We start from the raw sequence: 26,106 nt of genomic DNA, 5'->3' as shown, positions 1-26,106 counted from the left end.
CTTGTGTGGAAGCATCCTCAGGTAGTGTAGATTCAAAGTTGTGAAACTCATGACCCCTGGGGGTAGGGTGGGGCACAATGGAGGGTCGAAGTTTTACATAGGAATATATAGAGTAAATCTTTAAAATTCTTCTTCTCAGAAACTAATCAGCCAGGAAAGCTGAAACTTGTGTGGAAGCATCCTCAGGCAGTGTAGATTCAAAGTTGTGAAAATCATGACCCCTGGATGTAGGGTGGGTTCACAATGGGGGGTCAAAGTTTTACATAGGAATATATAGAGTAAATCTTTGAAAATCTTCTTCTCAGAAACTAATCAGCCAGGAAAGCTGAAACTCGTGTGGAAGCATCCTCAGGCAGTGTAGATTCAAAGTTGTGAAATTCATGATCCCTGGGGGTAGGGTGAGGCACAATTGGGGGTTGAAGTTGTACATAGGAATATATATAGTAAATCTTTAAAAATCTTCTTCTCAGAAACTAAACAGCCAGGAAAGCTTAAACTTTTGTTGAAGTATCCTCAGGTAGTGTAGATTCAAAGTTGTGAAAACATGATCCCTTGGGGTAGGGTGAGGCCACATTTGGGGGGGGGGGGTGTTAAAGTTTTACAAAGGAATATATAGAGTAAATCTTTTAAAATCTTCTTCTCAGAAACTAATCAACCAGATGATTCTTTATAATTGTTAAGACTTTGGCTCCAGGACAATTCTTCGGCCTCACAAGAAGGTTCAGAGTTTGATGTAGCTTAATATCCCATATATAAACAATTGTAAAGGATCTTTTTGAGGACTGCAATACTCAACATGTGATATGACTATAAAATCATCCTGTTAGAAAAGGGACTAATGATTATAAACATAAGAATATCCAGGGGGAAAAATGGATTTTATTTTTACAGGATCTACATGTATTATTGTACATTGTCCAGATTGTTTGTATTATGACTTCATTAAGCTGATTTTATCATACCCATTGTTCCTCAGGTGAGCGATGTGGCCCATGGGCCTCTTGTTTTATAATAATTTGCCATTTACTACTACATTAATACCATAAAATATGCCATAAAAACAAAAATGTTATATGTAATTAAAAATTTTTATGAATGACATATAAACATAATAAGTTTTCATGCATTCAACCTAAATATCTTTCAGGTCCAAAATCTGCCAAGAAAAACAAGGGCCATGTGTTTATTAGTTACTCTTGGAATGAGAAGGAAGTTATCATGAAACTGAGAGAGAGGTTAAAAGTGAGTAGCCAGGATTTCCTCTGTCCATTGTCTTTATTAATAAGTTGAATTACCGTACTATTTAAAACCATCTTTATTTGTATTTTCATAATAAATCAAGTTACACTCACTAATATGCAAAATAAGTTTATCTTCAAAAGTTCAAATTGATATAACTTTGTCAATTACAGGTTTTTGTAGAGAGCGAAAGCTCGATCTGCCAGTGTTTTTCATTTCTTTATTGCATTGACTCCTCTCAGCATGATTTTAGTTCATAGGCTTCAATTTATCCAATTTCAAGACATCATCCGCAAAATAGAATCGAAACACTAGACAAAATGAGATTTTGCTCTGAAACAAAAATTTAAATGATCCTATATTCCATATATTATTTGAATTACTTTTATAGATAATAGAAATAATTTTAAACTTGTAATGAATTTAACAGTTTTTCATAAAAAAAATTAAATATTTTGACAGAAAGAAGGGGTAGAAGTGTGGATAGATGTGGAGAGGATGGGTGGATCCACATTATCCGCGATGGCTGAGGCAGTGGAGAATGCAGCTGTCGTATTGATCTGTATGTCGGAGAAATACAAGCAGAGCCCCAACTGTCGACTTGGTGAGTGCTGGTCATAACATATAGGGAGTGACTTATTAGCTATCTGTAAATTCCTTATTTTATGTGTGTATTTAATTTCACAATTTCACTGTTTTATGTATCAAATTGTGAGAATATAAAATCATAAGCATCATTTTTTTTGCTCTAATTTTAAATACTGTAGAAGCAGAAATATTCGTTGAGGATTTAATTTCGTTATTATCGTTGGCAGTAGAAATCAACGAAATTAAATCCATGACGAATTTTTAACCAAAGTAATTATGAATACAAAGATATTATGACGTGACGAAATTAAATGCCAACGAATTTTATTTTGTTCAAAAACAACGAAATTTTAACCCAACGAAAATATGTGCTTCTACAGTAGTTTAAATCTGTTTGAAAAATAAAAGCAAGATTTTAAAATCCACGAGGCTTGCTTCTCGTGATTTTAAGCGAATATTAGTCCCTCGTGTTAAATTAGGAATCATCAGTATCCAAACCATTGGATTCTTTTGGGGAATGGCTATAATAACGTATATCCTTTTTTTTTTTGCTTGTCACAAAATTTGCAAAAATTGGGAAAATTTGTAACATTTTTAATTTGCATCAGTCATTTCTTACGATTTTTAAAAAAGTTTCTTGTAGAAAATGATACAGGATATGATTTCTGCGTATTCAATTATTTGTGATTTAAAAGAGGTTGCAGAAAAAGCGAAATTTAGATCATTGCGAAAATTACCGGATATACGTTACAACTTTATAAGCTGTAGATTTAGGAAGAGGTGGAGTACATAATAAAGGAAGGATGTTTAATGTAGCTAGCCTGAGCCATTTGATTCCTTTGGGGATGCATGGCCATAGAATGAGTAAATAAATGTTTTCAAAGCCCAAACTATTTACTGCTTAAATAAGAATCAATACACTGTCAAATGTGTGAGTGCTGGGCATGTTGGAGGGTTGTTTGCAAACTTGAGCTGTAGGGTTCACTAGGCTTTAAATTCTTCGGATAAATTATTACTCAGAGCCTTGATCGCTAAATAAGTAATGAGTGGGGAATGCCGCTGATTTGATGTGGTGAGACATTTTTATCTCACCTGAACCAAAGGTTCAAATGAGCTTTTCTGATCACCTGTTTTCCGTCGTTCGTCAATCAGTCTCTAAACTTTTCACATTTTTGACTGGTTCAAAGTTTAAAATAGAAATAGCATATACATGTACTACCAAATAGAATGTTGTTTTATAAAGTGAAGCATGTCTTCAGTCATATATCTGTATCCTTTTTTATTAAAATGAAGACATTGAGGAGCCAATTTTTGATTTAAGAGATAGGAAAAGGATATTTAAAAGATCATATATTGATGAAAGAACCCTCGACATAGACTTATACAAACGTCAGTCTGCAGTGATAGGGTGAGAACTTAGTAAGGTGTTTAATTGAATTTTAAAAATTCTAGATGAACCAGGGTTCATGGACCAATGTTGAACAGGTTCATAATTAAAAAGGTTTCAGATTCCAAAGCTTTTATTGAAAATGATAAAGCTTCATTTCATTGCACTTAACATGCAATACATCAAAGGAATTTCAGGACCCATGTCACATGATATGTCCATACATCATGCCTGATGACACTTTACGTGACTGGTTTTTATCATGGTGTATGTTTACTTGTAGAGGCGGAATACACATTCCAGATGCGTAAAGAATACATTCCACTCATGGTTCAGAAGCGGTATCGCCCGGACGGATGGCTGGGAATGATCCTTGGAGCCAAGCTGTACTTTGACTTCAGTGGGAAATATCCGTTTGAGAAACCTTGGAACGGACTGATGAAAGAACTGAAGGGAATGGGGAGGCTGTCTGTGTTGGAGAACAATGCATTAGGTCAGTATATGTCAACAGGTGTAAATGTTTACAGGTGTACATGTTTACAGGTGTAAATGTTTACAGGTGTACACGAATATGAGTGTCAGTTTGTTAGGTGTCAAAAGATGAAAATGGCTATCTGTTCTCTACTGAAGATTTTTTTTGTTTTCTTTTTGATGTGAAATCATTAGTCAGCCAGTCAGAAACAGTGTAATGTTTCACCTAATTGTTACTCTTTTATAATGACAGCAGTTATGTTCATCAACCAGCCAATCAAAAAGATTGTTACATTTTACTTAATGCATGTATTACTCTTTTAGACAGGATAAATCCGTCAGATTAGTCTTTTTCTGGTGTCGTATTCAGTAGCAAACCCATTCAAAAGATTTTACATTTTACCATGATTATCTTAATATAGATTATGCAGATAAATGCACCCCTCTTCTGCCATGTTATGTAGCCAGCCAATCAGGAAGATTTTTACATTTTTTATCATGTTATGTTGCCAGCCAATCAGGAAGATTATTTCATTTTACCATTTAATGAAGCCAACCAATCACAAAGATTGTTCTATTTTACTATCACCCAGATAAGACAGATGCCCCTGTTGCTTCTTCCTCTCCTGCCATGTTTAGTAGCCAGCCAATAAGACAGAGCTCAGTGTCTTCCAAGCTGTATCAAATGAACACAGAGGATGTCTCTAACTGGCTGTGTTCTCTAAAACTTGATGGGTGAGTTTCCATGATTAAATCTAGATTTAACAAGAATTGTCTGATTTTGATTAGGCTATTTTAAAACCTTCTTGCAGATGAAAACAATATTCAAAACATAAAATTTCTGAATTAAGCCAATTGTTTAACATATTAACATATCTGCATGGCATAAGTAATGTACTTATTTTGACAGAAGCTGCTTTCAATAAAAAATTTTGAATAAACAGCCAAATATTTATGAAATTTTCATTTTTCTTTCTTTTTTCTCTCTCCCTTCAGCTGTGTTCCATCCTTTGCACAGTTTGATGGTAAACTTCTGGCTCAGCTGAAATCTATGAAGAACGAAGCAGCAGAGTTCTACTATCACTGTCTGGAAAAGAACTTGAACATGAACCTAGTAGAAATCCTAACGTTCACTGAGGGACTTGAAAAACTTTGAACACAAGTTCAGAAAAAAAAAATATCATAAAAATCTTGAATATTTTTTCATGGAAAAGGTTTAAGCATTCTTTTAGAGAGGATGTGAATAATTGTTCATAAACTGAACCTAGTTCATCAATCACTGTCTGGAAAAGAACTTGAATATGAACCTGCTGGAAATTCGGTTGTTCACAGAGGGACTGGAAAAACCATGAACATGAGATTTGGGAAAAATAATTCTAGAAGTTCTAAATATTTTAAAAAGTAAAACTGGGGGCAATTTTTAAGATAGTGTAAGAACACATTGTTCAATAATTGAACAACTTTTTTCTCTTAATACTATGGGGAACAGGTGTTCAAAATCAGAAAAAAATGTTGAATCAGTTTGTGAACAAGTAAATGGAATTCCTCAAAATGCAGTAAAATTTTGGAAATTTTGAACCAGCAAGAAGTATAAGAATATCAACAAAGTTCATTTAATTAAAAGAAATCCTTTAGGTATATAAAATGTGTATGCTATCAGATAACTAGCACCTTTTTGTATGTTTAAAATGTGCTATTTATGGCCATGGTGATTATTTAAAGTATACCTTGCACTTTATCAATGGATGTCAACTTAGTATGCTCTAATTATATCAGGCTATGGAAATTAACCAGAGAAATCGTAGTAGGACTTGGTAAAAACCAAGCCTTTCATCACATATGTCATTAGTTAGTCTAGCTATAGAAGTTATCAAGTTACTCAGGTTTCAGGTTAGGCAGGTCAGATTATTGTCCTTATAGACTGGTTATATACCGTAAGAAAGAAATTTTGAAAACAATGGATAAGGAATATTTTTGTACAGAGTAGAGATAATATGACTCTCAGGACCTCAATTATCTTCCTTTTTAAATCAAAATGGATTTGTGTTATTGTAAATAACACAGTCATGTACATGTTCAGATAACACTAAATCATTGACCAAATGAAAGGTTCATGATCATATAAAGGGATTTGCATTTGTTATGATATTCTTCCAAAATTGCCCCCCCCCCCTTATACATGTATTAGTGGAATTTACAAGAAAGATCAATGGTAATGTTTATATGTGTTGTGACATATATTAACAAGTTGTTTGGGCTTTCATGATTTTGATTGTTTTAATGGTTTACATTTTAACGGTTTTAATGTACTTAATTTCATTTTTATTTGCATTTTGCAGTGAATATACCTGTGATTAAATTTTACTCCAAAAGGGATGGGATTGTTGGGGATTATTGGTAATTAATTACCTTTTTTGCTATTTTTGTTTTGTTTATTTTCTTTGCTAAAAAAGTTGTTATTTCCTTGGTACATTCCATCTCTCTCTCTCTCTCTCTCTCTCTCTCTCTCTCTCTCTCTCTCTCTCTCTCTCTCTCTTCATTCCCACAGAGCTTTCTGTATGAGCACATTTTTTACATTATCCTTTATTATTCCATGGGAGACAAGTTGATCTCAGAATCTGCATTTATTTTACCTTTAGGGCATTTATATGGCCAAAATGTCTGTTTATATATTTATATGTCCATGGTTTTAAATATATTTTGGTATGCCATTTTTGTTTTATTGTTTATGATTTTATCCGTTTGCATTTCTTTGTTGCTTGATTCTTATGATTTTTCTATGCAATAAAAGCACTGTTCAAACAGGTCGTGCACTTCTTTTGGGGTTTTTAGTCTTTTTTTTTTTTTCATTTTCATTTGCAACTTCAACTGGTTCAGTATAAAATACATGTATTAAAAAATAAAATAAAATCACTTAACAGTTGAATGTAAAATATTTGTATTTGTGTAGGTCACTTTTGATCTGTTAAGAAAGGCAAATAGATTTAAAATTGAAGTTGTTGTACAGCGACTACTAGTATCAGAATTTCGAAGCATAACAAAGATCTGGCTTTAATCAGATTGTAAAAAAAAAAAAGGTAACTCTAAATTGCCACAATATTATGTAATTATTTTATTTACCACAACTCTCCCTTTTGATGCAATTTCAAAGTCTATATCGCAAGAAGCTTGAAGGTATTTAGAAATATTGTTCGAAATAACCATTTATCATATTAAGGTACTTTGATTCTCTGTAAAGACCAATTACTTATTAGCAAAATTATCAATTCATAGCAATATTTTGTCATACCAATGTTATACAAATGCATTTTGTGTCATTTTATAAATACGATTTAAATTTCCCTTTAAAAAATGATGCACCATAGAAATAAAACCTTTGGCCTGAAGTGAGACGCGTCGGTGAACACTTATTGAGGGGAAATGAAAACGTCGCCCAATAGCTTGTGATATTTCGTATTTTCATTTCACAAGCTTAACATTTTGGGCCTTAGAGGATGGTACAAAATTTGGTTTTATCATAGGAACTACTAGTACTTTTCTTGTCTTTAATAGATGAATGTGTGATACCTTATAATAGTTAACTGCAAAAAAAATTTTTGCTTCTCAACGATACAACAGTAGGTCTTAAATCGTTTCCAGTGCTTTTATTTTCATTTCAATACAGAAGTTCATTAAAGTGCTGTTATGTATCTTGAAATTGGACTGATTTCCCTGTTTATTAAAAATTTCCCTTTTTACTATTGTCGATGGAAATCATCGGGCATGAAGGAATAACATACAAACATGTCCATCATTAGTTTGCTTTAAATGTTTATCTTCCATTTGAATCTCCCTCTTTTTCCGTTTTTTTTTTTTTTTTGTTTTTTTTGTTTTTTTTTGTTATGCTTTTTTTTTGGGGGGGGGGGGGGGGTTGCAGCCCGGTAGCTGTATAAATGTTTATTACTGTCATATTTTTTTTCCATTTTGTTTTTTTTTAGGGGGGGGGCGAAATCAAAGGTTTTGTTTATCATCAACATTTTAACTTCCTCGTTATATCGACGGAATTAATGTCAACACTAATAGTGAAGGTCAAGGTTATAGATATATGACCTTGGTTTGAAGTTTCAGGCCATTTAACATATTCAATGTCAAATTTAAATCATTGTGGTTAAATATGGTGATTTGTTAAATGTGAGTGCTCGGAGATGTATATACAGTATAACGTATATATATATTTAAAAGATTTTGTTCGTTTTTAAAACGAATTGTCATGTTGTAAATTTTGAATTTTTGAGTGGGTGTAAATACAAGACATGACAAGTGTTGTCATGTTGTGTTGTCATGTTGTAATGTAAATTGCATTTACACCTACCCAGTATATTCAAACTTACAATGTGACAGAATTCTGACCCCGTGATTTTTACCCTGTAGACTCATGATCTGTGCTTACAATGGTAATCGATGTCAGTTACACACTGAATTCCTCTGTATACTTTTCGAATCACGTCATATTACATGTCTTTATGTTTATAATATAAGAAAATTAAATAATTATGCGAGTCGCAATTCAAATGCCACTAAAGATTCCCCTCAGTTAGAAATTGTATTTTATACCAACGAAAATTGCATTATAGGACACTTACAATTGGATTTTAGCTCGACAAACTTAGATTCTATGGGGTTTTATTCATTTCCAGACTTATGGCATTTCAGTTGATAAGAAATACATGTACATTGTATGTATATTACATGGTATAATGCCATTAGATATTGTATATTTTTCATTTTGAAAATAATATTTTATATAACTCATATCATATTTCTGTTGATATGTATAACTGTGATTTTTTTTTCTCTGCACTTAATTTGAGTGTACTCAATTATTTCAATGCCCCGTCTCCTACTCGACCATTTTGTGTGATGAAAACGAGGATAATGATCAAGGGACGACAACTTTAATTTAATAGAGTTCACACTAAGTGTTTTTAAAATATAATGGTACTTAAGATAGTTATTTGTGATACGTTTTACATGGTTTAAATTTTTAAATACATTGTTATTGGTATTTTTAAAGCTTTCTTCGGTGTTTTCGATCGCTGTAGTTCACACAATTTTTGTTGTTGGAATACTGGATTTGATTGATTTCATTATTTCATTATTGGGTATTATCAGATGATTTAATCGATGTTTAAATGTGTAATAATTGATATTATGTTTATGGAAAAATAAAAGCAATTTTATAAACAACTTTTTTAGGACACCGTTCTTTATGTTGATATACATGTATAAAATAGTTCGATCAGTAATTAATGAAAAGTTAGTCAAAACATGCATGCTCACTACTAAGTTGGACCAATGAAATTGTGTGTTACATATTATGGCTTTCAACCAATCAAGTTCCGATTAAGAAAGCTTGCCCAAGGCCGGTTTTGGCCAATGAAATCTCGTGATACATGTAAAATCGATTTTTTTTCTGTTTGAAAAGGAATGCCAAAAGCCCTCTGATTGCATGTTTAATTATGGAAAGTTAGCACCTTTTGACCACGAGCTCTTATTGCTATTAATTAAAGAAAATGACCAAATTCTGGAGATAATTGAACACTACCCATTAGTACCATGTGTTAAAAATAAAATCACTTTTATGTGGTATGGGACACCTCCATGTTGTGACGTAGTGTTTATCGAAATAAACAATTAATTTACATGAGTAGTTTCTTTCCCAATATTTTCACCTAACAGCGTATAGCGCATTGGGTTAGAGGGTTTACTTCGAATCTGTAAGTCATGAGTTACCCCGCTGGGGATCTTCTCCAAATATTTTTAAAAGCTGTTTTGGCGCTAAAAATTGTAAGATTTGAAAACTTTAAACCGGTGAAAGTATTTCTAATTATAATGTACTTTAATCCACATTAATATCGACAGATGCCCCATACCACCTTAAGAGCAGACGTGATCTGCACGTCGACTCGCATTTTAAAGTAATGTACAGTATCAACTTATCAGTTGCAAGCCATACACTTTATCACCATGCCAGTACTCCTTCTTTACTAGTAGTTATATATGTATAAATTTACATTTTGTATTTAAGAGAATAATCTATAATTGTTGGTATCAAGCCAGTGAAATTATCGCAAAGAGTTCATGAATCGTCACTCTACGGACTAAGACTGACCTCAGACTTCTAAGTATCTTTAGTTACCATGGTAACCTTCAGGTATAAATTTGATGATCGATAGTAATGATAATTTATAGACTTTTACTCACTTTTTATGAGTGTTTGAAGGAAGATTCAAAGGTAGATGTGTAAATATCAACTCTAAAATGCTTTTGCTTTCTTTAATGGTGTTTTATTTGGGTCATGAAAGTAGCGACCATTGCGTAGAACAAAATTATATACTGTAGGCCGCTTAAATAAGCTGGTTGTGTATTGTTTCTGCAATAATGCTCACTACTTTCGGTCGGTCGTGATCAAATCCAATAAAGCCCAAAGGGCTTTATGACTAGATTTGATCCGGCCCGACCCTAATTGATCACCTCATAATATTCAAACTAAAAATGATTCCTAATCACTTACATTCATATCATTTTCAGCAAATGCCAAATGATCAATTAAAATCTAAATATTGACATATTTCGTATCATTATGTAAACCCCGCATGCGCATGAAAATTATGAGATCTTAATCGTTTTCCATTGGGCCATCTGGTTTATTTTTTGCGAAAATGAAAACGATCTCAAAATGTTGTTTGAACTGTAAAAGCCTTGGCTAACGCCTCTGCTTTTTATTTCTTAAAACCTCGAAGGTTATTCTGCAACACTCACTAAAAATCGTACTTTATTTCTTGAATATACATGTATTGGCTTGGATTCTGTTCTATGACAGTAAGACCATAAAGTCGCTGTGCCCGTACATTTTCTAATTTATGGTAACAATAAAAGAGTGTTATAGAGGGTTTTTTTAAACAGATAGATGATTTAATGAGCTTACCCTTACTTGTATTTGATTTTAAAAGATTTTGTACATATATACTAGTTTTAGATCAACGCTATGTAAGATGTCAAAATTCGGTGGTCACGCGTAGTCACGGGTATATTATGAATACTTTACAGTTTGATATACTTTGAAGAGTTAAAAAAGCCTGACAACATTTATTTGTTGCTATGCGGTTCTGTGCGCTGCCATGGTAATATAGGGTAAAGATGTCAAAATGGTATTTTAATGCTTATTTGAGAACACATTGTGAGTAATGTCAACAATTAGGGGTATCCAGGGTAAAATATATTTTTTTTAAAATTGCCATTTTTCAGAGAAAGAAAATTACACACAAATGACGGAGAAAGGATAAGTTTTAAAGTGTTTCCATGGTAACTAAACAGAATTTTAAAATATATATGATTTCTTCGTTTAATTTTAAATTAAAATGCTAATCTTGATTTTTTTTTTTTTTTACTGAGTATATTGAGTATTATGATTTTGCATTACAGATTTTGAAAGTTGGGACCGTTGCAATGGTAACTGAAAAAATAAAAAAGTTCTTATATTTTGAGGCATTATTTATTATTTAGGGAATGAATTTAATAATTATTTGTTTTATACGATATTAAATGTTTTGAGGCAGTTTACGCTTTATTAACTGCGAAGAAATCGCGCTACAACCAGAATTAATTTTTTTTTAGTATAAAATAGTTTATTATTATTGAAAATTAATTATGTCCTCAACTTTTGAGCAACTTGAAAAAAATCTTTTTTTTTCTTCCAAAAATATTTGCCGTTGCTATGAACTTTTTAAAAAGTAAGAATTTCTGTGTGATTTTCTATGTTACTTTAATTTTCATATTAGCAACACTTCAGTGTTACATAACAAAGCTTTTTGTAGTATATGATGAAAATTTAAGTAGATCAATATACCAATTTAAAGGTTTTGTTTCGGCATGTTTTTGATTGTTAATATTAGTGGGCAAAACCTTTTGATAAAACTTCAATGTAGGTGAGATCATAGACATATAACGAAGGGACCGCTGACTCATTCGGGAGTTCTCTAGTCTTTACATATTGCATAACGAAAACAGTGTTCCGGATGAAAAATGATCTTCCGATTCTAGCAGCGCCCTCACCGGGAGGCATAGAAACCAGGTAAACAATATGGCAATTCATTAGAATGGGTGGCAAACATTGTTGTGTCGTGGGTTGTCATAATTCCAATGCAAAAACAAAATCACTTGAATCGGAAAGAAAGCGGATCAGCTACTTTTCTTTCCCCAAGGACAAAGAATGGAGAGCTAAATTAATTTTAGCAGTGAATAGGGCAGATGCATCATTCAATCCAGACACTGCTCATATTTGTTCGGTGCATTTTGAGGACAAACATTTATTGTTTCACGGTAAATAAGTTAAGAAGTTCAACACATGTATGAATTACCAGTTCTGTTTGATGTTATAATTTATCAGAAAGTTGTATTTTCCAGATTGCTGCGCGTTGCACTGTCTTCTATGGTTTTTTATGCATGATATTTCTTTGTGGTTACTGATATAAGTACTGAATATGACTTGTATTTTTATTCAAGCAATTCAGTTACTGTGTCATTTACTGCATTTTTAAAACTTCAATCCAGACCATTTGCCAGCACTCCTGAAAACTTCGATCAGCTGCGGAATAACTCATACGGTGCACCGTATCCTTTTTGATAAATCAAATATGCCAATTTCAATAAAGAACTTATAGAAGTAAATTTGCCAAACACTTATCCATTAGAATTTTTTCAAACTATTTCAAATTTTGAAAATATTTAAAAAAAATAAAACATATTCTTTGATATGTACACTACATGACTGTATACTTATTCAGTTTAAAATTTAATCTCATAAATTCACAGGCAATGGATACAAGCTCATCACAGGAAGCTTACCAACTTTAAACCTGCCAAAAAAGAGCATAGAGACACCTTGTGCTCCAGCAAGACCAGACCCAGTAAAATTGATTAACATCATTATCTACATATTTTTTCTATTTTATCTCTACAAACACAAAATGTTCACAGAGCCAGTTGCAAAAATATTTGAAAATTATTGCAGAAATCAGAAGATTTTTAAATAGCATTTAATTTTACAAAATTAATATACAACAGTCGCATAAAACATGGATACTGATACTATTTCAGACCTCTCGCCCAACCCCCATTGTCCCTGAGAGAGTTGTTTACTACTCCCTTGCAGAGGTTCGAAAAGATTTTGAAAAAAATCATAATGGAGATTGGGTAAAGGTTAGAGATGATGCTTTGGTGCTAGGAAAGTATAACCAATCCGCAGGAACCATGGAAAAACTGGTGACAATTACTGATGACCTGGAGGTCACTGTCCGTTTTGGTGGTATTGTTATTGTCAAGTCATCCTTATAATAAAAAGCAAATTATACAGTACATGTATTTATTGTAAATAACACCACTGGGTTTTACAAAAGAACTTACGACAAAGTCATAGATATTTTCAGTCTGATGAAATATCTTTAAAAAAAAAATTATGAAAAACAATTAAAGGCCCCAAAACAATTGTTTGTTGGATTTGCCTCCCATCTCATTCAAATGCCCCTTACTGATAAATTTACTACCAAAAAATAAAGATTTTTTTTTTAATACATGTATATGGAGATTTTTATTTTTTTATCGATTTTTAATTAGTTAAACTTTAGATTTAGAAAATTAATCTATTTTTCTATTCCTCCATTCTTCTATCTAGAAACTTCCAGGTGGCAATTCCAAGCAAACTTTTTTTTAAGGATGGCCTAATATTTACAATTATTTTGATTTCCATAAAAATCATATTTTGTAAAAAAATTATTAGTTCCTGATTAATAAGCATTCATTAATGTGGCCATAAGTTGCAATCCTTTAGTTAAACGCAGCCAAGGACTGGTTTCAAGTTAACAATTTTTTCCAAAAACAGAGGTGGTGGTCCAAGGATTCGAGAACTCAGTGGAGAAAATGCGTGTCAACAAATTTTTGGAGGCTGTAGACAAAATAACTAAATGCGCTGGGATTAAAGACAGCCCAGATGTCACTATCAAAAGTTCGCAGGGATACCGCTTTTTTTCCACCCACGTCATTAATGGAAAACCATCCAACAAAAGTGTGATTCGTGCCAATGGTTGCTTAGGAGGAGTTCAGGGCAACGCATTATGTGGTCCTTGTTCTAAGCTTGAATCCTCACTGAATGCACAGGAAAATGCTTCTCCCAATATGCTTCATCCTAAAACCCCTTTGAAACATGTCCCACAAACAACTCTCATCAAACATTTCAAAGTCATCCGAGAAGAGAACAGAAAGCTTCAGAGTCTTGTAGAATCTTTGAGTAGAGGTAAAATAATGTCTGCAATGAAATAAACAACCAGCAATTCAATACATTATATTTACATTCTACATATTTTTTGCTTGTAAAGTGTGTTGAAAGCTACGGCAGTTATAACACTGTAATGCACACAGGGTACTCAAAGGTTAAAATGACGATTTTTATCATGACTTCACAAACGTTGAACTCTGTTAACTGCAACGTCACAAGCGAAGTCAAAGTTCACGCTTGCGGCTGTTACTGTAGCTCTTCCATTAATATGAACTAACCCTTAGGATAAGATAGGAATTTTAAGGTATAAATCACATTCGCAGACAAGGCATGAAGTTAGAAAAATGTAAATATAAGCATTGAATCATGAATTTTTTGAAGAATACAATCTCATAAGTGCAGCGATGTGTGCACACAAATTTTCATAACGCGCGTTACTTAATTTGTATGCACACACCGCTGCAGTTATGAGCCTGTATACTTGAAAGAATCATGACTCAATGCTATAATGGACCACAAAAAAATAAACATCATTTTTGCATACACCATAAACATATACATTCATAAAGAAACCGTAAATAAATTTATGTTCAGGCATGGAATAATCTTAATAGAGTAATCATAATCAATTGTAATGATTACTCTTCCTCAAGTAATCAACAATAATCTGTAATTATGAAAGTTGAAGGTGCAAGATCAAGATTTCACTCAGACTCATAATTGCTCAAATTTTACATTTGAACATGCATATTAAAGTTGTAGAAATTATAAAATGTTATCTTATCAAGATTGAAATATGAAGTCTTAGATTTCCATAATAAAAATACCTTGTTAACTCATAATCCTAATGAACTTGGAAGGGTTTTTACAATATATTCAGAAGAAGAATCATTTACATTATAGTGGGGGAAAATTGAAGTGATCATTTATTAATCGATAACATGTCATATAGTAATTGATTACACAAAATTCCTCTATGTAATCAATTATTAATCGATTACATTTTAAGTTATAATGCATATGCCTGTTTCAATCAAGTTAATTTGCATAAATTTATTACTTTAAAGGTGAGACAGCTTCTGTTGCTGATGATGTTGGAGAGGGCCTTTTTGCAACTCTTCAAAGTTGTAAATCTGGCAACGCTCTCATGGACCTTTTCTGGGAAGAACAAAAGAAAGCATTTACAACTAGTCCAAAAGGTTTACAATAGCTAGATCATTTTCCGCAATACACATGTTTTTGTAGGAAAGATAATTATAATATTGTTAGAGTTAACAATTTTGGTATACTTAATCTATTACCGTTAATCATTATTAGGAATGAGATGGCATCCGATGATGATCCGTTTTGCCATTTATCTCCGTTGCCAAAGTCCCAGAGCATATGAGTCATTGAGAGAAAGTGGAGTCCTTCGACTACCAAATCAAGCTACTCTTCGCGACTACACTAATTTCATCCAGCCTAAATCTGGTTTTCAGGCTGAGGCTTTTCAGGTGAATATCATTCTCAGATTAATATGATGTACTGGCTTACATAAAATTGTTTTTGTTTTAGTAAAATAAATATTTCTAAATGGCCTAGAAAAGATGTTCAGTGTAATTTAGATTGATCTTTTAATAAACTATTTGGATAAAGGAATTAAAAAAAGTTGCCAAGGACTTGCCATCAGAGAAGAAGTATGTGTGTCTCCTACATGATGAAATGAAGGTCAAGTCGGATCTTGTATATGACAGGAGAAGTGAGCAAGTTATAGGATTCACCAACCCAGAGACCTGGACATTTGATGAGGTTTATACACTTAAAAAGTTTTGAAACATAATGTTAATAAAATCATGATGGCATGTATAACTTTTCCTCTGTTCATATCCTTCTTTGATCTTCTTATTTTCACTTTAACTGCTTAATTCCATTTCCAAACAAGTGAAAAGCTGTCAATGTGACAGCAAACCGGGTTTTCTTTTATGTAAACTGTATCCATAATCCATGTCAACCCTTATCCAGTGAAATGGAGTACCCTACATGTTTATGCAACATTTTTCCAAAAAATGACTAAGTTCAAAAGCTAGTATTTTTTTCATAAATTATCGGAAATCAAAATCCTAGCAATATGCACACCTCTGATATATGTACAATTGATCTGCAAAAGAACAACTTCCTATCTTGAGAACTGTAAGAGGAGTCATCCGTACAATGAGGGTACCTATATGCAATATTATGCAAAAAAATGACTAAGTTCAAAAGCTGGTATTTTTTCGATAAATTATCGGAAATCAAAATCCTAGCAATATGCACACCTCTGATATATGTACAATTGATCTGCAAAAGAACAACTTCCTATCTTGAGAACTGTAGGAGGAGTTATCCGTACAATGAGGGTACCCTATATGCAACATTTTGCCAAAAAATGACTAAGTTCAAAAGCTGGTATTTTTTCGATAAATTATCGGAAATCAAAATCCTAGCAATATGCACACCTCTGATATATGTACAATTGATCTGCAAAAGAACAACTTCCTATCTTGAGAACTGTAGGAGGAGTTATCCGTACAATGAGGGTACCCTATATGCAATATTTTGCCAAAAAATGACTAAGTTCAAAAGCTGGTATTTTTTCGATAAATTATCGGAAATCAAAATCCTAGCAATATGCACACCTCTGATATATGTACAATTGATCTGCAAAAGAACAACTTCCTATCTTGAGAACTGTAAGAGGAGTCATCCGTACAATGAGGGTACCTATATGCAATATTATGCAAAAAAATGACTAAGTTCAAAAGCTGGTATTTTTTCGATAAATTATCGGAAATCAAAATCCTAGCAATATGCACACCTCTGATATATGTACAATTGATCTGCAAAAGAACAACTTCCTATCTTGAGAACTGTAGGAGGAGTTATCCGTACAATGAGGGTACCCTATATGCAATATTTTGCCAAAAAATGACTAAGTTCAAAAGCTGGTATTTTTTCGATAAATTATCGGAAATCAAAATCCTAGCAATATGCACACCTCTGATATATGTACAATTGATCTGCAAAAGAACAACTTCCTATCTTGAGAACTGTAGGAGGAGTTATCCGTACAATGAGGGTACCCTATATGCAACATTTTACCAAAAAATGACTAAGTTCAAAAGCTGGTATTTTTTCGATAAATTATCAGAAATCAAAATCCTAGCAATATGCACACCTCTGATATATGTACAATTGATCTGCAAAAGAACAACTTCCTATCTTGAAAACTGTAGGAGGAGTTATCCGTACAATGAGGGTACCCTTTTGGCAGCCGCCCGCCCGCCCGCCATCCGCCCGCCCGCCCGCCCGCCATTTTCACCATTTTAATAACCGGATTTTTCCGTTGGAAAACCCGGTTAAAAACCTTATATGTAGGATGAAACAAAACGAATTGCCACCCATGTCTTGGTTTTCATGGTGATTGGGATTAATTCCAACATCAAAATGAGCATTGGGCATTTCCCGACAAGATCTTCAACTGCTGATGAGTTGTTCCCCCTTCTTTGGAAAGCTGTGGCCTACCTCGAGATAACTTGTGGATTGAAGGTTCAATTTCTAAAAAGATCAAGATTAAACAGCTTGCAAATGATTTATCAAATTTCCCTAAAAAGAATACTCAAGTTTCTATAAACAGTATCACACTATCACTTAAATCAGCTTGAAACCATACTTTTGATGTGTGAAATAAACTGGTATATTTACATTTAGGTGATCTCATCCACCAGCGACAAAGCGTCTCCGAATCAGAGGCTTTACAGGCTGCACAGAACAGGGAATGAAGATGTGGTGTTCTTTGCTGACAATCCTTTTTCCGAAGAAAAAAGAAATATCTATTTCTTTTCTGATGTTCCACACCTCATTAAAACCATAAGAAACAATGTCCACAAGTCTCGTCCAGGTGGCACCAAATATCTGTGGGTGAGCAATTGAAATAAATGTGTACAGTCCAATAATAAAAAATTCACAATTATGCAACTATCACCTTCCTATGGTTATTCATTCTTCTAATACAAACTATTTTAGAATACCAACTCAAACATTTTATGGTCGCATGTTGAGACAGTTTATAACGATGACATGCAAGGACAGTTGTACAGGACCAAGCTTAAGTATGACCATGTTTATCTCACTCCTTCATCGACCATGAATGTCCGTCTGGCAGCACAGGTACACATTTCCCAACATGCTCTAGCAGCAGCTAAAAAAGAAAATAATAAATTAATCATTGTCTTCATTTCAAACACTGAAAAATGACTTTTAATAAATACAATAAATTTTATATTAAACCTCTAGGTGTTAAGCAGGTCTGTTGGTAGAATAATGTCTGCCTATTATGGCCCAGAGATGGCAGAGACCTCCAAATTCTTCCAACTGGTGGACAGGTTTTTTGATTGTTTGAATGGGCGGTCACTACATGAGGCCATACGTACACGGAAACCTGACCTTGCTCCATACAAGCAGGCTGATGATCCCAGGTTTGAGGTATTAATAAAGACAAAGAGTCACTCTAACACTATGAGTATGATAAGTACACATAGACTGTATAGTCTGTCCAATATATTTATACTGCACAATTTCTTCAATATTTATAAATACCTCTGGGTTCAAACAATGTTCATTTAATAGTATGAAAATATTATCATATATTATTATGATGATTTTTTTCAAATTTTGGCCGAGAAGGAATATTTCATGGTACACAAACCATAATTTTGTTATTTCTTCTAGTTTTTGAGAGGCGAATTCCTGGACTATTTCAGTAACTGGCAGGCCTCAGTCACAGCAAGGCCAGGATTTACAAAGCAGGAGAGAAACAAGGTGGTCCTTTCACATCAGACAATTGAAGGAATCATCATGACAGGTAAGTCAATTTACAGATAATAAATTAGTGGATTATTCTTACATCAAAACAATAATACATACATATTTGTATATACTATATATTCTAAGGAGAAATGAATCTCCTGGTGTGAATATTTTATAACCAAGCAAAATTCATAAATAAATTTTTACCTTGCAGTCAATGCCTTTGTCGAAAGTACAAAATATCTTTTGAGGCAAGGTGTGCCATACATCTTGAGCCAGGTGTTTTGTCAAGACCCTCTTGAGGAACATTTCGGGAGACACAGGGGACTGGGGGCTCGACATGATAACCCCACTGTTCACCAGTTCAGGTGAGTGAATTCCCCTAAATATCCAATATTTACATTTGCAAATATGTTTCCTAAAATGAACATTATATGAACCTAAAGAGTAGCGAAAGTTTTCAACTTTGTGTGAACTTTTTCATGATGTCACAATGATCACAGAACATGCTTATCAGTTGGATTATTGTAAACATAAAATCTCCATTATTTTAACAATTCTAAAGGTTTGCCTTCTTCAAATATAAATAATAACAGCATTGTTAAAAAGTTTACCGGGATATGAACTTTGTTGGTACATGGTCAAATCTTCTGAGAAGCCCTTTGGGCTTCACAGGATTTGATCACTTGACCAACCATGTTCATATCCTGGTGAACTTTTTAACATTGTCATTTATTTCTTAATTGTCAAGAGGAATGAAAGTTTAATCTATAGTGTGTGTTCAATGATGATAAAAATCAACATCAAAATTTCGATTTTTCTACACCTACCAGTTACTAAAACTAACAGGAATTAGAGGTTTTTAAATTTTTTTTATTGAAATGTCATAGCCACAAAGTTAAATACCATTTATCATAAATTCAGCAAACTAACTCGTTTGTTTTAACAATATTTCAGCTACCATGAAAAATACCATTTATAATCATAAATTCAGCAAACTAACTCTAGTTTGTTTTAACAATATTTCAGCTACCAAGAAAACCAGCTGAGACTACAAAGGTCCCTTGCCATGACTATAATTCCAAAGGGCAACACAGCAGGGAGGACAGGGGAGAAGAGGCAGCCAACTGTTTCAAACAGTCCCATTAAAAAAATCAAGAGACATTAAAAATCTAATAAATTCAATGAACTGGTCAAAAGCTTTTGTTATTAATCAACATTGTAGATATTTTTTTGTTAAATTATAACAAAAGGTAAGCCTTTCTAATACAATAGTCTATAATCTAATGCTGATTGGTTAAAAAAAAACCTGGGGGTAACATTTGGAATTTCTTTTTAAGAATTTCATCACAAAATGTGGGGTTTAAAATCATATAATTCATAATAATGTAATATAAAGTGGGTAACTGACAAATACTGATATAAAAAGTGTACGATTTTTATGAAAACATATTTTTCATAGAGGCACCACTCTTTTTCAATTGATTCTGTCCAAAACATTTAAAACATTGTATGGTAGCTAAAAAAGCAAGAACCAAAAATGTCATTTTCTAATACTTTAATTCTAAGACAACTTTCAAGAAATAAATATCAATCAATAGACTTACGAAGAGCTTTTTGCTTGCTTACCATTTTTGTTTTCATGTAAAAATTTTCCATAATTTGCCTGCATTTTGCATGACACCTGACTTTATGAAAAAGGGACAATATTGTTAAAAACAACTGTTCTTGCACATCAGTTTTTGACTCTGTGTGATAAGTACAATTATAAAATATTGAAACAGCATCATTTTCCAGACATATGGAATCAGTAAATTGTTGAAGTGTAGGAACAGACATTGAAGTACACAACTTTCTGAACACTAACTCCAAGATCACAAAAAAATCTATAATATCTGATGATGGCTGCGTCAGAGCACCTCTAGATTTAACAGATACTAATTTGGTTGAACCATCTTTATCGGTTAATCTATCTATGCATTGTTCAGCGTCATGTTGTGAACAAAACTTTTTTTTGCACCGAAATAGCACAAAGCCTGCAATGTAAGCTACAATATCTCTTTCATCAGATTTCAAAACCTTGCTACCTGCAGTATTACATTTTGCTGTTGCTTTACATTGTGGTTTGCTTATGATTTTCTCAGCCGTTTTAAGTGAAATAAAAGCAGAAAGCTGGCGATTTTTGATAATTTTGAAAACTTCATCAATAAGTGAAGGCTGTTGAATCTGGTAGTTATGCCAGGCCTTTTCTTTGGCGGAAGACGAGAAGATTTCTGATTTAATAATGTTGTCTAGGGACTTTAAAGCTGGAACCAACTGGACAGCTGTAATTGTTATTGTATAAATCATTTATAATATATTTAAAATATTTATAATATATTTAAAATATTTAAATGAAATTGTTTAACCTCATCCTTTAATAAACAATTAATGAATTCAAGCATAACTTTCATATAGCTTATAGTTTTTATTATATATTATCAGTTCAATTGACAGCATCTTTGTCAAAAATTATTGATAGTATTTTAAAGTTTATATATAATAATTAAGTGACAATTATTGAGTTTCTCTTTGTTTAGTTATTGTATTAACAATGAAACAATGAAAATGAAGATGCAAATTGCAACATGTATAAACTCTTTTGTAACTTCAATGAATTAAAACTGACATGAATTCATAATAGCATTAGGTCACCATATTAGTTTCGATTGCTCCTCTACTGCCATTGAGGTATATATACTATTCAAGAAAGTTACTGTCAATTGAAAACTAAATGATAGTAAATCCAAGAAAGTAACAATGTAACATCGTTTCCACGGTTTCTACAAAAATGTTCCATTTCTATAATCTATGTGATCATTGACATTGCTCGATCTGCAACAGTGCAAGGTTTTCACATGTGCATGTTTGGTGCTCTTGGACACATATAGGGGGTGTGAAGCGATGAACTGAACAATATAAATCGACAACTTATATGGTGGTGGTCAGGAAATAATGCATATCTATTATGTAATGTCAGCTTTAACAATCAATATGTAACTTTTAAAAAGGATAAAGATTTTTTTTTTACTGTTCTAAAACAAACTTTGAAGATTGATTGGAAATTTTTGCCTTCACTTCTTGATGAAATAGAATTTAGTCCATTATTTAAATACAAAACTGACTATCAAATTAAAGCCAAGCTCTGTACTTTTATCAGCTTTCACAGAAAAATAATTATAAAATGCATTAAGGCAAGCCATCAAAGAAAACAACAATAACAGCATAATGTAATATATCAACAACATTGCTTCAACTGGCTCTTTAGAAAATACATTACCATGCACGGACACGAGCATTTGTTTAATGTGCTCTGGCAACATCTCGTCACATTTTAGGTCATAAATGACACCCTCAATCACGGGCCCTGGAAGTTATTGTAAATATATTGCATGTGCATGTATAAAAAAGTAAGGGTAGGACACTCTTTTTGGGGCGAAATCGGGTTTGACGAAGTCTGGGCGTTCCTCAAACGAAATTTCGCGATAAATCGTTCAAGTATACTTTACTTACGACATACAGTACAGCTCACGAGTATCCCGACAAAAACACCGACCACCGTGTTTGAAAGTCCACGCTGAGCGTGGAAGTGTCGGTACCTTTGATCTATTGTTCTCTGTTACGGCCACGAAACGAGAAAAAACACGGTGCGACACGGTGTAACGCGATGCAACACGGACAGTAACACGGTGTAACACTCGGTATTTACCTGTGAAAAAGGAGGATTTAGGAATAAAACTTATAAAGAATAAAATATTTATTGATGCACGTAAGAGAATTAAAGAAAAAGACAAAGAAAAAATAGAAATAAATAAATAAAATTTTTAGGCACGCAATTTTCAGACGTATGCAATTGTTACGGTTGATTTTTGTTGATATTAAGAACAAAAAAAACCGATATCGCCCACATAAAGGTTTGATCAATTAAAACACTAACACTTTCTTTTCCTTTTTAAAATTCAAATACACGGTTCCATAAGTTTTTGTTTCAGTCCGTTTTTAAGCGTAGTAGTAATCGTAGTTACTGTAGTTTGGCAGTTTCAATAGTGCATAGAATCATAACTGTGATCTTCTCTCACTCACACTCTATTCAACGATAACAAATATAACGGGTTGTTGAAAACAACTGTACTTTTTCTAAATATATAATTATACGGCTTTATATTTCATACATTTTCAAATTTTCTTTCTTTTAGACATGTGTGATGTACTTGTCCATGTAGTACCGCACAGTACATATTCATAGCGCTTAGAGTCCGTGGATCGGTACTTGATAATTTTTTTTATTTCATCTTTATAAGCAACTTGGGTTTAGAAATTACTTGTGTTCCAAGAAACTACTCAGTATTGCAATAATTACTGTTTGATTGTTTAATGATCGTCATATAAGAGAGAGAGAGAGAGAGAGAGAGAGAGAGAGAGAGAGAGAGAGAGGGGGAATACCGGTATGAGTTTAATTTTAAGTGCATTTTACTTGTAATTTAGTTTAATAAGTTAGATTTATAGTTTCCATTATATTGAACCCTTTTCCCTAAAATTGCGATAGAATCTACGCAGGCAGATTTCACGTGCTATCCCTGTCAATCAAATCAGCCCGCGAGATAGACCACGTGCTCCTTCCATGATAAGGAAAAAATGTCGTTCTATTGTTTTTTTTTTAAGTCCGCAAAATAGAAAAATGTTTAGCAATGAAGTATTTAGTGTTTGAAATGTTTAGTTTCTTCCTTCTTATATTGCATGTATGGAGTTGGAATATAGCGTTGTAGAATCTCTCTCTCTCTCTCTCTCTCTCTCTCTCTCACTCTCTCTCTCTCTCTCTCTCTCAGTGTGTACTTTTGTGCAATCATTTTTGAATTATAAGAGTTCTATTTGTATAAATTTAATTCATTTATTTTAGATCCACAATTTTAATAACGATTTTAACACAATGACTAAAAGTTTGTAAAGTACACGATGTAATAAGATTTTTCGTTAAAATTTCGACGCTATTTCACATCACACACATTAGATTGGTTATAAAGTAAATAAAGTTGTGTTAACTGTTTAAAATGCTTGCAAAAAATTACCGGTATTATCTCATTCATCTTTTTAATCAAGTTTTTTCGTACATACATGTATGTGTACCCGGTAAATAATTTCTTATCGCAAGTTAATACTTTGTGAAATTCCCGCATTTATAGAGTTGCTGAATTGTTCTCCGGATCCACGCGCCGATAATCTTACGTGTAGTTGTTTGTGTACATATCTACAGACAATTTTTTTGTTTGTTAGAGATTAGAAAAAATCATGGAACTAACAAAGTAGAAGAAAGATATATTCAGACCATATACACGACGGATTGTGATGAGTTACCAAACAGGTGTCCGTGGAAAGGTGTGAATAACGGCATCTCGAGTACACCTGTTCAGACGTCCAAATATACACACAGTTAGTTGTAAATTACAATGACACCTAACAAGACAGACAATAACACCTGTTGTGCATAGAACCCAAGATGAAAGACAATGTTGTGTATCTGATCAGCTTCCGTACAGGTGTATCGCACGAGTGATTTTTCATGTGAAATCACGAGGCCATTACCCGCTATACGGAAATAAAGTTGAAAGTTATTTTATGAAATGCAGGTATATTTTTAGTACCTGTACAATGCTTGAATATAATTTAACAAGAGTTTGTACAGGTATTTAACTATAAACTATAATATAAAAGTGATTTTTTGTTTATTTATTGCTACATAAATAGCTGAAGTCCAAATTATTCGAGTCACCGGTAATATGGGGTTGTTATTTACTACAGCACATCAACGTGTTTTTAAAAAAAACATGATCTGAAATGTTTTCATTTTTCATTTTTGATTGGTTTATATTAAGACTGTAAATTAATTAATAAATCAGAAAGTTTTCAGATAACAGAAAATAAGACGTTTAAGCTCCCGACATTTCAATCGGATCGTCCGTTACAACATCACGTGTGTTTAGAAAAAAAACACGATTAAATTGATTTGAATTTTGATTATATATCAACTGATTATTAAATATATTTGGTGGATTTATTTCAATTTATTTAAGAACAAATGAATTAAAAGGGACCCATTTACGTCGAGTTTTCAGATCACAAAAAATTAACTTCACGTTGACAGCCCCGACAATTTTCTAGGCCCATGCAACGTAAGTCGATATTTTTTTTTTAAATATGGAAAAGATCTATATGTTTCAAACCTTGTTTAGCCATAATTTATTTATTTCTAAAAATACGCTATTTCTATCAAAGTCTCAGGTAACGATATCCACGGAGTAACACAGTGGCCACGGAGTTACACAGGCGGCCACGGTGTGACACGGTGCTTTTTCTTGAATTTTCCAATACACATACACGGTGTCACACCGTGTACACGGTGCGACACAGACCGTTTTCCACCGTGTTTTTTACACGGTGGGTGTCGGGATACTCGTGAGCTGTACTGTATGTATACATTCGTTCCGCTCCAATGCTGTTACGTCGAAGAAAAAGGTGTTTTTATACATCCAAGTGCCTATGCAATATATTTACAATAACTTCCAGGGCCCGTGCCCTCAATCAATGCCTCAGTAACGCTCTCCTCTGATTGATTTGTATTAACAACAGATAGCTGTTCAGGTGGACCTTCGGCATCAAAATCCTTATCGCCAATTAAAAAACTTAGTTTTCAAAATACAAACCTGACACAATTTGAACAAGTACAATAACCTGTGTTTTCGATTGAAATAATCAATTAAAAAGGGTAATGGTAAAAAAATCGTGGCTAAACGCGAAACAGTTATGGTCGATATAGCAGATTGATATGAAGTACTTACCTCAGCTTCGAACACCGCGCTCAAATCATGCAGATCTTCACTCTCTATGATGCTCGCCATGCTCTTTCCGATAACTGGAAGTTCGATGTATGCCTCCCGGTGAGGGCGCTGCGAAAACTAGAAGATAATTTGGCGCGAACGTGAGTCAGCGGTCCCTTCGTTACGTTATATGTCTATGGTGAGATTTACCATGCCAACGGTTATCCATATAGCAACAAATTTTTAGTGTTTTACTCATACATTTATTGCATGATTGTGTGGGAAATATGAAGATTAATTTTATTCCCCCCAAGAAAAATCATATTTCCCGAGGCCAACGCCCGAGGAAATATGATTTTTCTTGGGGAATACATCTTCATATTTCCGGAACGTTCATGCAATAAATTTTTTATTATACCGAACGACATGCGATA

The 26,106-nt window shown here is 33.1% G+C and overlaps 1 protein-coding gene and 2 long non-coding RNA genes across 12 annotated transcripts in view; 1 reads left to right on the top strand and 2 right to left on the bottom strand.

The window, feature by feature from the left end:
• Positions 1-6,503, top strand: part of LOC105330873 (uncharacterized) — a 36,219-nt gene extending 29,716 nt beyond the window's left edge. For all 3 annotated transcript variants that reach the window (XM_066070241.1, XM_034466685.2, XM_066070233.1), the window contains exons 10-14: positions 1,148-1,242; positions 1,702-1,843; positions 3,498-3,707; positions 4,279-4,420; positions 4,682-6,503. In XM_066070241.1, coding sequence (XP_065926313.1) covers positions 1,148-1,242; positions 1,702-1,843; positions 3,498-3,707; positions 4,279-4,420; positions 4,682-4,841 — 749 coding nt within the window. In that variant the 3' untranslated portion in view covers positions 4,842-6,503. The remainder of the gene's footprint in view (positions 1-1,147; positions 1,243-1,701; positions 1,844-3,497; positions 3,708-4,278; positions 4,421-4,681) is intronic.
• Positions 6,504-13,613: 7,110 nt separating this feature from the next.
• On the bottom strand, positions 13,614-15,928 carry LOC136271071 (uncharacterized). The gene is made up of 3 exons (XR_010708872.1): positions 15,299-15,928; positions 15,058-15,155; positions 13,614-14,027 (listed from the first exon to the last, which is right to left on the bottom strand). It is a non-coding gene; the product is annotated as an uncharacterized lncRNA (long non-coding RNA).
• A 1,444-nt stretch (positions 15,929-17,372) lies between these two features.
• On the bottom strand, positions 17,373-25,812 carry LOC105319786 (uncharacterized). 8 transcript variants are annotated; one of them, XR_010708868.1, is made up of 5 exons: positions 22,141-22,219; positions 19,029-19,203; positions 18,303-18,477; positions 17,718-18,213; positions 17,373-17,570 (listed from the first exon to the last, which is right to left on the bottom strand). It is a non-coding gene; the product is annotated as an uncharacterized lncRNA (long non-coding RNA). The 8 variants fall into 8 exon arrangements; XR_010708866.1 differs by lacking the exon at positions 22,141-22,219 and adding an exon at positions 25,694-25,812 and having other exon boundaries at positions 17,374-17,570; XR_010708865.1 differs by lacking the exon at positions 22,141-22,219 and having other exon boundaries at positions 17,376-17,570; positions 19,029-19,852.
• Between the last annotated feature and the right edge of the window lie 294 nt (positions 25,813-26,106).

This window comes from Magallana gigas, chromosome 1, assembly GCF_963853765.1.
Source record: "Magallana gigas chromosome 1, xbMagGiga1.1, whole genome shotgun sequence".
Taxonomy (NCBI): Eukaryota; Metazoa; Mollusca; class Bivalvia; order Ostreida; family Ostreidae; genus Magallana; species Magallana gigas.
This window is presented reverse-complemented; position numbering and strand designations above follow the sequence as displayed.